The following is an 11,691-nucleotide window of genomic DNA, read 5'->3' on the forward strand; positions in this document are numbered from 1 at the left end:
CAGCTAATAAAATATAAAATATTCTAAACGAAAAAATATAAAAAACACATTTTTGGTACCTCTCTTTCACCATTGTCTAGTCTCATTTCGAAAATATAATTGTAATAACTGTAAAAGGAACAATTTGTTTTGTCTGTATATGTGATGTTCTTTTATGTTTTGTAAGAGCTTTAAATCATGTATTGAGATGTTAAATTCTGCTTATATATGTATGGAAAAATCATTAGTTTTGTTACAAGGAAACCTTACTTTTCTGTCTGAATATTCCTCAAAATTTAACAAAATTACACTACTTTCGTTGTTTTGGTTATATACGTTTTGACATAGCCATAAGCATATGTAAATGCTTACAAATTTGCATTTCCCAAGATCAGAAACTAACAGAGTTTTAATCACTACTTCAGAGGCCAGTAATTAGCCAGCTCAAACATAATTCATTCCCTCTTTCAACTCTGAAAGTCGGCTGAAACACTAATCTTCTTGTCAATTTATAACTTAAACGAGATTCAAATCTGTCTCTGCTATAACCCAAGCCTCTTGGAACCACACTCTGAGCAGAACTTGGAGGTCTCTCTCAGATACTGTGCTCCACATTGGTCACAGAATTTCGCAGGACCAGTTGCCTATGGAAAAACAAGATAAACATATGATGATCTGAAATTATCTAAATGGTAGTTTTGAGTTTTGAGTTCTGGAAGATTTGTACCATGACATGGCCTCCGGTGAGAGGCTGCAAGCAAGCCATGTGCTGCGAAATAGATGGTGACTGGTGTTGGGCTTGAGACAGTTCAGGGTCGCATTGATGGTTTTGACCGGGAAAATGTGTGGCTGCGTGTTGATTTTGGTAAACAGATTGATGATGTTGGTGGTGGCTCTGGTGAATAGATTGGTGAAACTGATGAGGATGATGAGACATAGATGCCATGTGATGTTTGGAAGGAGAAGGAGTGTGTTGTTGTTGTTGACTTTGATCCTGCAATTATCATGATAAAACATGATGAGCTCAAGTTCATTGCAGTAAGGGTATTAGGAGATTTGGAAGGAGTATGTACTTACTTCACTAACAGTAGCTAAAGTCGAAGGATCCATACCTGTAAATGTCTGCTTAACAATGAAAAAAAAATAACAATGTCATTTTGTTCTTTCATCTCAGAAAAGACGTGTGTTGCTTGATCTTACAGGCAAGCCATGGATGCTGCAGGCAGAACTGTGAACACGTCTATGCTTGTGTCGAGGGCAATAAAATTTATAATCTCTGGCAGAGACAGCTACTTCATTGCGGCCTGTTAATCGCTTAAACCTACAGTGACAATATCCAATTATATATACTGATGATTCACCATTCACATACAATTGAACAATAGTATAGACTGGTGATCCAACCATTCAGCATCTTCAACCGGTATATCATCCGGCTTTTCAACAATATCCAAACCATTCACCACCACAAACCGAACTCGTTTCTCTCCTCCATGTGTTACCAATTCTGGAAATCTTGTCCTTGTTTCAAGTGATGTTGCAAGTTCTCTTCTTCTGTACATGCAAGTACCTGTAAATGAACAAGGACAATCACACAAACCTACCTTCAAAACCAATGTTCAACAAATCGCTAAGCTGTAATTATGATTTATTCTCAACGACTAGACGGATTATTCAAGGACTTGGCTGGATCTAGACATTAAGGGAATTATTGATATATTTTTATATATTTAACATTTATAATAATTTCTTTTTGGTTTTTTGGTTTAATTATAAAATTATTTTGATGAATTGTAAAAAATAGATATATATAAAAAATAGAAATTAGATTTAACACTATTGTTTAGTTTAGCATATTTAGACCAATTTAGATCGAGTTAAATGGATTTAAGACGGTTGAAATGGATATGAGTCGCATAAATCGGATTTGCAAAACCTGTTTGCTATGACTGAGTTGCCTTAGAACACTGCTCAAAACTAATCAAATTGAAGATAAAATTACCTTTCTTAGGAAACTTCTTGGTTAGTTTTCGATACAAGCCACCTGCTGCTTCAAGAGCAACCCCAAGTGTCTTTTCCCTTATACCATTCAGTGAACCAACTCTCACATTTGCTTCACCGACCAAAGTCTCGTATAAGTTTGCAATATACATCAACGGCAATGCAAAACTCGGGTCGCCTTCATACTGTGTATCATCCGACTTCCTCTTGGATTTATTACTACTACCTGAATCGGTCTCATGGTCACGCTTGTTCTCACAGACTTCAACCACATGTTGGCTGATAAAGTAATCCACGATGATTTGGAGAAACCTCCCTCGTGCTGATTCGATTGGTGAAACATCTGAAATAAAAATAAGATAATGAATCAAGAAGCTTCTCCTAAGTCAAAAGATGGAGATAGATATTTATTACCTTCAATGGTTAACATATTGTAAGAAGTTCCTGAAGGCTCCTTGTTATCCATGTTAGACCCACCTTCTTCAACTCCATCATTGTGGATTTGCAGAGAGTTTGTGTATGATTCGTGCATACTGTTCTGAAAAGAGACAAAAGCCAAAGTCAAAGTCTTTAACATTTGCACCAAAAAAAAAGAGACAAAAGCCAAAGTCTTTAAATAACTCTCACAACTTCAATTCAATTAGCTAAAGCTACTCATAAACCCTAGAGCCGAGATATGACATGTAGACAGACCTGAAACAGACATAAGCCAAAGCCATTGAGTAACTCTGAGGACCAGAGTTATCAAAATCGGTCTATACCGCGGCATAGGCGGCAAATCGGACTTAAGCAAAACGATTTTTCTTCGACAATTTCTTTTAAAACAATTCAGATTTTCTTAAAAGGCTAACCTATAAAGCACCCAGTGTTCTAAAAATTTAGATTTTTTTAAACTATACCAATTTTTAAAAAACTCAGTCTAGTGTTCAAAGTTTTGGTGTAGGCACACCGTCTAAACATTAATCCTCTATGAAATATCTAACCACCGCCTAGCGATTTTTTTGAAAACACAATGTGAAACCCACAACTTCAATTCATTCCATACAAACTAAATTGAGCTAATGTTACAGATAAACCCTAAAAAGGTTGAGAAATTTGTACACACCGCGGAAGAGGAATGGCCGTCATTGTCCAAGCGATCGCCTTCATGAGCAACGGAGCCTCCGATGCCGTCGATATCTCTGGGCGGACCATCAACGGAGTTGAGATCGTGTAGAGAGCTGCCGATGTAAGAATCAGCCGATCCCAAATTGTAGTGCTGCACTTGAACCCTAGCTCCCATCTCAAACAATCGAAAGCCCTAAACTGGCCAAATTCGAAAATCAATATCGATTTGGTAAGAATCAACCATTTTGTTTTTAATCACAGATTCGACTCCAGAAGTTGCAGATTCGACTCTAGAAATTGGATCCGTGGAGTAGCTTTGAGTTTACTAGTGAGAGAGAGATTAACTAACGGCTATTCAAACCGTGGACAAAGAGGGAATCCGAACCTGAGCTTATCGTATGCTGAAAGAGATCTCCGAACCTGGATCCAGACTCCCACACCTCTTTCCGAGCCAGTCAGTTTAGGAGACTCTCGCAAGACATCTGCCCGAAACTAACAAGGGACTATTTTTATATATTAAAAACATTTTTTTAATTCGAATATAAACTAATGTTTAAGTGAATACATAATAAATTGATAACTATATTAGTCCTATTTAAAGGAGCTTTCTCTCTCTTGTTCCTAGAGAGAGATTTCTCTCTCGACCTCTCCCTCTTACCAATGCAAGATCATTCAGAGGGAAGGTTTTGAGATTAGCTCCTATGTTTTGTTGTAATATATTCGATTCAAGGATCGATTTTTTTGTTTTCCGTCAGCGGATCTAAATTTCCCGTAGGCGATTTTATGGTGATTTCAACCCTAAACTGATCCGTTCTTCATCTTCTCTTCTTTTATCAGTTTTGTGGTTGAACTTTAATAAATTTGCGTTGGCGATATGTGTTTTCTTCAATCTTCTCTTTCGCAATAAATTGTTACATCCTGTTTGCTTGTGTTGGATGCTATGTTTCTCCAGGGATATGCACTTAATCCTTTGTTGCGAGAGTCAATCTTTACTCTCTTTGTGAGGCTGATTAGCTTAAAGTAAAGTATCTTTGCATAGAGGAGGAAGCTGTGGATTTGGGTTGATATCGATTGGCTTAAGCAAAGATTTAGTAGAGTCAGCATCTTCTATAGAAGATGGTCTGGCGAAAAATCTTTTGTTGGCTTTTCGATCTACCTCTGTGTTATCATCTACGGTGGATGAGGCTTTCCAAAAAAAAGCAAAGGCTGGAGCGAAAGTCGAAGACAAGAGGTCTTGCCGTTTACATGAGGAGAGATCCATGAATCTTACGTTGTTGAGAAGCAAACGATGGAGGTTCGATTCAGAACATTCCCGGTGGCGAAGAACTACGTCGGTTGTGTTCACCGTCTCGCATGATAGACACGTATCAGCACGTGTCTCGTGCTTCTTCATAAACCGACACGTGGATGGACAGAAAGCATTAACCACCCTCATCTTGGGCCTTTGGCTGTTAGGCTTCCTTATGTATTTCATGTTTATTGGATCTCAATGTAACGTACAAGCCTTGTAAACTAGCCCACTAGGCTAAATGAATGGAAAAACGTTGACAAAAAAATAAAAAAAATATTAGTCCTATTTAATTCAATTTTTGTTTGGCAACGCATTCCCTATATATTTTAAAAACATTATAACACTTTAGTTATAACACGTGTCATCACTCGAATGCTATTTAAAATCTATAAAAAATATATTGGTCAACTACACATATATTATATATTTTTCATTAAATTAACTATATATTAATTAATAATCTACAATTAATATTTTTTATTTTTTCCTTAAATAAGATATACGGAATTATCAAAAGTGAATAAAATATATGTTTGACAATTAATGATTTTAATAATAAATATTTGATAACAATTTACATATGCTAAAACCTCTCACAGCTCACAAATGTGACGTATTTTACAAGTTTGCTTTCGGTAGTGGTGACAAACCAATGGATATTGGTTTAGAGGCGATAGGACGTGGTGTAACGAGGTTGATATTGTCTAACAACTCTGACCTTCGAGTTTCTTTCGTCCTTGTGTGGCTGTAAGACATAATTTTGTATCTTCTTTATTGTTATATGAAACAATAATAGTAAACAATAATCGTAAGTTATAAGATACAAATTTTATTAATAGAATTAACAAACACCAGAACAAATTGGATTTTAATGTTACTACTAACTACTAAGAACAAAAACTAAAACAATATGGCAACAATGAAGATACATTGTCTGTTCTTGGGATTTGTTCAGCTTGTTTCTCTGTTTTAGCTGCTTCACAATTCTTCTTAGCTTCAGCAGCTTGTCACTTCTCCTCTGCTTTGCACTCTACCGCAGAAAGTCTCTTCATCAACCGGTCTTGCAGTCGTCCTTTCACCTTCTCAACTTCCACCTGCAATATCAAGAATATCACCATCAATTACACATAATTATAAACAGAAGATATGATCAACTTTGACTTTGTTTCTTGAGTTTTTTTCAGACTACGTACCTCAGTTTTCCTTCAGAATTTCACCTTCTGATTATTCTCCCATCTGAACCTCGACCTTACCCAAATCATTTTCAGTTTAAAGCATGATAAAATTAACAATGCAACTTCGACTCCTTACCTAGCCATGTGGTTAGCCTTTTCCACTTTCTCCCGCAAAGAAGCACGAGCTTCAGAAACAGTTTTACAAGTTTGGAGAAAAGCTTTAGTCTTTAGTGATGTTGAAACGTCTTTGTCTTCGCCGTCTTGGCTAGCTTAACACCTTTATCTCCCTCATAGTCTTCATTTGAAGCTCTTTCTTTGACAGTTCTGATGCTTGTGTCCCGGGACTTGAAGGTATAGGACTTTGCATTGGTGTTATCGGCATAAGTGGTGTCCCATTTTTAGAAGGTTCTTGGAACGCTATTCGAGTCATTTCGGTTTCCATTGAAAGTGCAAGACGAGTCTGTTACAGAGAGTAATACATACAAGTACAATGATTTTTTTTATTTCACAAAGTACTACAATAGGATAATAATGAAGGTTTACTTTTATATAGATAAAGTGCCTTACTAGGTTTTTTCTGAATTGACTAACATGTCACACATAGACAGAGACATCAGCCTTACACGTTCCTAGATCAAACTAACCCAAGAACCCCTCTGATCCCCTCATGACCTCTAGCCCTTATGTTTTGTATCTACTCTCATTCAACACTGGAACTCTTTCTTTTGAAGTGGTACATAATCCTCAACACGTCTTTCTCTACCTATACTTGCAGATTTCGTGGGTTGCCTTAGCCAACTTTCCAAAGAAAATATATTACCATATCTTTTTTTATAGAATATTTTCAAATCTTCTTCAAAGTCTTTTGGAAATCTTCCCTTGATTATTTACATTTTCTCCAAGGTAAATCATAGCTTGCTTAGCCTCTAAATAGTCTTTACTTTAGCTTTAAGTCGGCTTCAATATCAGGCTTCAGATCAGCTACACAACTTCACTTCACGTAACATTCCTTGTACGACTGGTACATGGACATCTTGAGAAGTTATTTTTCTTCAGCTTCTAAAACCCAGTCGTCACTGCACTAACACCCATGTCTCATCGATACATGTTGACTGAGATTAACTACAAGCAAGTACATTTTGGATTTAGAAGATAAAACTGAGCATACACAGTTGAATAACACAAAATGTTGTTCACAAGAAGCTAGAGACCATTTCAACTTCAGAAACCAAAAAAAAATGGGGAGAAAGAAAAGTGTACCATGGTCATGAATTTGATTTTTCATTGTAGGAGTAGATTCAAGTATTTCTTTTTCTTTCTTGTAGCTATAATCAGAGAAGAAGAAAAAATTATTAAAGAACAAAATTTAGGTTCACCCTTGGGGTGAACATTTAAATTCACCTCATTTTCTAATGACCAATCAAAGTGATATGTAGATTATTAAATAAAAAATATTATTTATTAAAAAATAATTAAAAAAGAATGATGACAATTTTAACGACGCTAACGTCGACAGCTAAACCCTAAATCTTAAATTCTAAATCCTAAATTTTAAATCATAAACCCAAATCATAGAAACTCAAACCCTATATCTTAAACCCAAATCCTAGATCATAAACCCAAATCCTAGACCCTAAACTAAAACTGTATATCCTAAACCCAAATCTTAGACCATAAACCCAAACCGTAAACCCTAAACCCAAACCATATATCCTAAATCCAAATTCTATATCTTAAATCCAAACCGTAAATCCTAAACCCAAACCTAGACGCTATAAGGTTTAGGTTCAGAGTACGGTTTGAGTTTAGAATCTATGATTTGAGTTAAGAGTATAGGGTATAGGGTTTGAGTTTAGAATCTATGATTTGGATTTAGAGTATATGGTATAGGGTTTGAGTGTAGGGTCTATGATTTGGATATAGGGTATAAGATTTTGGATTTAGGATTAGGGTCCAAGATTTGGATATAAGGCATATAGTTTGGGTTTAAGGTTTATGATTTGGGTTTAAGATATATGGTTTAGATTTAGAATTTAGAATTTAGAGTCTAGAATTTATGATTTAAATTTTAGGATCTAGAATTTATGCTTTAAAATTTAAAATTTAGGATTTTCTTGTTAGTGTTAGTGTCGTTAAAATTGATGTTTTTTTCAATTATTTTCTTTTTAAAATTAATATTTTTTATTTAGTAATCTACGTGACACTTTGATTGGTTTTTAGAAAGTGATATGAATTTAAATGAACTTAAGTTTTGTTGTTATTTGGTAAATTAAAGAAGTAGAGATGAATGAGGTGATTTTGTAAATAGACGTTACGTATCTTTTTGTTGCCACAATAGAAAATCAATCAAGTGATTTTGAAAATCGATCAATTTCGTATATTTGTATTACCATGAAAAAAAAGTAAATATAGTCCATCAAAGGAAATGGATTCCATTTTATCACTATAATTAATCACTGGTGACAAACCATATCTACTTTCCTTTTTTATTTCAGATCGGTATTAATCACTCGCCACAAACCATAATTACTTTCCTCTTTCATTTCAAATCGCGTATATATCCCCATCATGTTTCGTGGATCAGCCAGCTTGGCTTTCCTCTTTTATCCACACGTGCCACGTGGAGCAGCGTGTCAGTCATCATTCAGCACCTCCTTCAATCCCCCTAAAGAGAATTACCGGCTATCACCGGTCCTCACCCGTTTAACCAGGTCTTTTTTATTTCCAAAAAGTAAAAAAAAAAAAAGAGAGAAGGTGATTCAATCGATTTCTTAAAAAAAGAAAGAAAGAAAGAAAGAAAGATCAATGAGAATCGGCGGTGTGGAGATGATGCAATACGCGTCGGAGATGATGACGTCGTCTTCTTCGGCGGTGGAAGCGTTCGATCTCAAGGACGCTTCGTCTTGGTGGTCTGACGTTAACAAGTCTCCGATTTGGCAGGATCGTATCTTCCACGCTCTCGCTCTTCTCTACGGAATCGTCTCCATCGTCGCTCTGGTACGGTAGTTCTTGATTTTGAATCATCTCTTAGGGATTCTTCGATGAAACGAATGTTTGTTTGTTTGCTTATTTGGTAGATTCAACTTGTGAGAATCCAATGGAGAGTTCCAGAATATGGATGGACGACGCAGAAGGTCTTTCACTTCCTCAATTTCGTCGTGAATGGAGGTTGGTTGGTTGCTGCGAGATTGTGGATTCTGTTTGTGTTCTTGATGTTTTCTATGTGTATTTGATTGTGTTCATTGGTATGGTTTTCGCAGTCAGGGCTGTGGTGTTTGTATTCAGGAGAGATGTGCAGTTCATGCATCCAGAGGTGAAGCCGCTCTTCACTATCACATCATTGTGTTGTTGGTCTGTTATGTCAAATGCTTTCTTAATTTGCTAATCTTTTGATGACTGTGTTGTAGATTCTGCAACATATCTTGCTTGATATTCCAAGTCTTGCGTTCTTCACCACCTATGCTCTTCTCGTCCTCTTCTGGGCTGAGATTTACTATCAGGTGAGATCTGATTAGTTATATGGTTCTTTGGTTTTGATGTTTTACTTAGATACTCTTTGGTTTGTACAGGCGCGTGCTGTATCCACTGATGGACTGAGGCCAGGCTTCTTCACAATCAATGCAGTTGTTTATGTAGTTCAGGTCTATATATATATATTTCCATGCAGTCTTCAAGATATTTGTGAATTTCGAGAAAAGTTATATTTTGTTTTTGTGGGGTCGGGTCATGGGGATTGTATTGCTTTCAGATTGCTCTTTGGTTGGTTTTGTGGTGGAAGCCTGTTCGAGTTATGGTTATCCTATCAAAGATGTTCTTTGCTGGTAAATTAAGCTTTCATCCTTCTTTGTGACACAAGCATGTTTAATTAGTAGTAATTGTCTCACGTCTCTAGCAAACTTATAATCGCAGGTGCTTCCTTGTTTGCTGCCCTTGGATTTCTACTTTACGGTGGAAGGTAAATCTCTCGCCATTTGACTGTCCCATCTTCACCACTGAGTTGTGAGATTACAAATTGTGACCATCCCATCTTGCTTGCAGTCATAGTCACTTACATTCTTTTTCATAGCTAGACTAGATTTCCTTGAGTACATCTGCATACCATTGAAAATGATTATAACCTCTCGTTTAAGCTTGATTCTGTATCCGTTTATGTCTATCTTATGGCAGGCTTTTCCTAATGTTGCAAAGTTTTCCAGCAGAGTCTAACGGCCGCCGCAAAAAGCTGCAAGAGGTGAAACATCAATTGTTTACTATGGCCATTCAAGTCTTTACTATTTTTTGCTCCCCGAATGTTTACACCCTCTTTCTCTCTCTCTTATGTATGGTAGGTTGGTTACGTGACAGTTATATGCTCTACGTGTTTCCTCATCAGGTGTATCATGGTAAAGTCACCCACAAACATATTACATATCGTTATGTTGATATCCACCAATTCGTACCTTCTTGGTTGGATTGGATTATCTCTCTTCTTTACTAGAGTTGTTAGTTCAAGAATTAACAACTAACGAAACTAAGCTTGTGTCATTTAATATGGTTTTAGATGTGCTTTGCTGCTTTCGACGAGGGGGCAAACCTTGATGTGTTGGATCACCCCATTCTTAACTTCATATATTACCTGGTAAGCTCTCTCTTTGCTTAATGATTAAATAATGTCGTGAACATTATTAGCTTTATTTTTGACGTTTGTGAATTGTAACCTGATGGTCCTTGTTTCTTATATACAGTTGGTAGAGATATTACCTTCCTCTTTGGTCCTCTTCATCTTGAGAAAGCTACCACCAAAACGAGGCATCACACAGTACCATCAGATCCGCTGAAGGGTAAAGACACGACAACAAATTATCAGAAGAAGACGCGCCCATGTTTCTTTTGTCGGATATGCTTTTATTTTATTCAATAGAGAGAAAAGCATTAGGAACAATTTTTTTAAAAAGGTTCTATAGCTGATCAGTATTTTTGGTTCATGATGGGGATGAATTTGACTACGGCTCTTGTTCCCTTTACATAGGTAATGTGATAAAGAAAATTATTCTACAAAATACATGGAAGCATTGTGCAGGTTTGTGTTAAAACTTAGATGCTACGTTACCTAGCTCATTGTGGTTGTGTCTTGCTTCCGTGAACAAAACTAAGAACAAATTACAGCACTTGATTTGACGACTTTTTATTTTGCAATTTTAGATTAAAAGACATCTTGATGAAGATAGTATCCTAGTTTCAATTGTTTTGGACAATGAAGTTTCAGTCAAGCTTATCACCTTACCATGGTATTAATTATTAACAAACGTCCTACTTACAGTTCTGTATTTTAAACAAACTATTTAACTTAATTTGCAGTGAATAAAGCGATCATGGATATGAGGATTGTAGAAGATGTATATGTTTTAACAATAAAGTAAGCACCGTCCTGTTTACAAATCACAATTCAAATGTGTTCTGAACATTCTTGCAAGATTTTAGTTTCAACAGTACGATCTCAAACATCAAAAATGAGATGCTTATGCATTGTTCTTCTTTTTCGATGTTTTGGTGTTTCTTATTTATTATTGACTTTATTCCCTTTTTCTCTATAGAGCACTATGGGTTCAACCCAAAATGAGGATGATCATATGTATCAACAAAACTACAGAAGTGTTTCTTATTCTATATTTATTGGTCTCGGCTAAGTTAAAGTGAAAAACATTGTAGATGAAAGGGAGGGGGGGGGGGGGGGGGGGGGGGGGCATAATTTCTTGTATTGAATTTGTTCATCTAAGAATGATGAACGCACAATATGAAGAATCCAAACCCACAAGGCCACAAAAACTACAATCCAAAGGCTTCTAAGAATAGTACAAAATTGATAAGTTCATGAGGTTTTGGCTCGGGAAATTTTGAAAGAATATTATTTTCTTTTTATTTCAAAATTGTAAATGAAGTACTATAGGGAAGGTCTTGTTTGAAAATGAAGCAAATATATCATTATTAGAACCTATATTGGATGAATGTGAAATATTAAATATATAGAGAAAGAATAACCAAATTCACAATATATCATTTTTTTTTATCAAAAAAAAAAAAACTAAAAAAATAGACATCCTTCTCTGCATCCAGGAACGTGTCGTGTATCAACGACATCAGCAAAACGATTGCGAAGTG

At 35.9% G+C, this 11,691-nt stretch overlaps 2 protein-coding genes across 3 annotated transcripts; one reads left to right on the forward strand and one right to left on the reverse strand.

Moving 5' to 3' along the window:
- Window positions 1-324: 324 nt before the first annotated feature.
- On the reverse strand, window positions 325-4,725 carry LOC106391906 (uncharacterized protein At2g02148-like). Of its 2 annotated transcripts, none has more exons than XM_013832642.3 (9): window positions 3,473-4,725; window positions 3,086-3,280; window positions 2,395-2,518; window positions 1,982-2,323; window positions 1,384-1,549; window positions 1,180-1,300; window positions 1,057-1,101; window positions 707-973; window positions 325-623 (listed from the first exon to the last, which is right to left on the reverse strand). In XM_013832642.3, exons 2-9 carry the CDS (start codon window positions 3,260-3,262, stop codon window positions 522-524), a joined length of 1,344 nt encoding a protein of 447 aa, XP_013688096.1. In that variant the 5' UTR covers window positions 3,263-3,280; window positions 3,473-4,725; the 3' UTR covers window positions 325-521. The 2 variants fall into 2 exon arrangements, with proteins under 2 accessions (XP_013688096.1, XP_013688095.1); XM_013832641.3 differs by having other exon boundaries at window positions 3,086-3,285; window positions 3,473-4,724.
- Window positions 4,726-8,291: 3,566 nt separating this feature from the next.
- On the forward strand, window positions 8,292-10,592 carry LOC106391292 (tobamovirus multiplication protein 3-like). Its single transcript, XM_048740705.1, has 11 exons — window positions 8,292-8,550; window positions 8,631-8,721; window positions 8,814-8,866; window positions 8,961-9,053; window positions 9,123-9,194; window positions 9,302-9,374; window positions 9,463-9,508; window positions 9,721-9,784; window positions 9,882-9,935; window positions 10,094-10,171; window positions 10,278-10,592. Exons 1-11 carry the CDS (start codon window positions 8,359-8,361, stop codon window positions 10,368-10,370), a joined length of 909 nt encoding a protein of 302 aa, XP_048596662.1. The 5' UTR covers window positions 8,292-8,358; the 3' UTR covers window positions 10,371-10,592.
- Window positions 10,593-11,691: the final 1,099 nt, after the last annotated feature.

Source organism: Brassica napus, chromosome A9 (genome assembly GCF_020379485.1).
Source record: "Brassica napus cultivar Da-Ae chromosome A9, Da-Ae, whole genome shotgun sequence".
Taxonomy (NCBI): Eukaryota; Viridiplantae; Streptophyta; class Magnoliopsida; order Brassicales; family Brassicaceae; genus Brassica; species Brassica napus.

Coding starts and splice junctions, on each gene's coding strand:
- LOC106391906 (XM_013832642.3), bottom strand. CDS start 3,262: ATGGGAGCTAGGGTTCAAGTGCAGCACTACAATTTGGGATCGGCTGAT. Junction 1,550..1,981: donor CAAGAAGTTTCCTAAGAAAG/GTAATTTTATCT, acceptor GTTCATTTACAG/GTACTTGCATGTACAGAAGA. Junction 624..706: donor TCACCGGAGGCCATGTCATG/GTACAAATCTTC, acceptor GTTTTTCCATAG/GCAACTGGTCCTGCGAAATT.
- LOC106391292 (XM_048740705.1), top strand. CDS start 8,359: ATGAGAATCGGCGGTGTGGAGATGATGCAATACGCGTCGGAGATGATG. Junction 8,722..8,813: donor CAATTTCGTCGTGAATGGAG/GTTGGTTGGTTG, acceptor TGGTTTTCGCAG/TCAGGGCTGTGGTGTTTGTA. Junction 9,195..9,301: donor CAGTTGTTTATGTAGTTCAG/GTCTATATATAT, acceptor TATTGCTTTCAG/ATTGCTCTTTGGTTGGTTTT.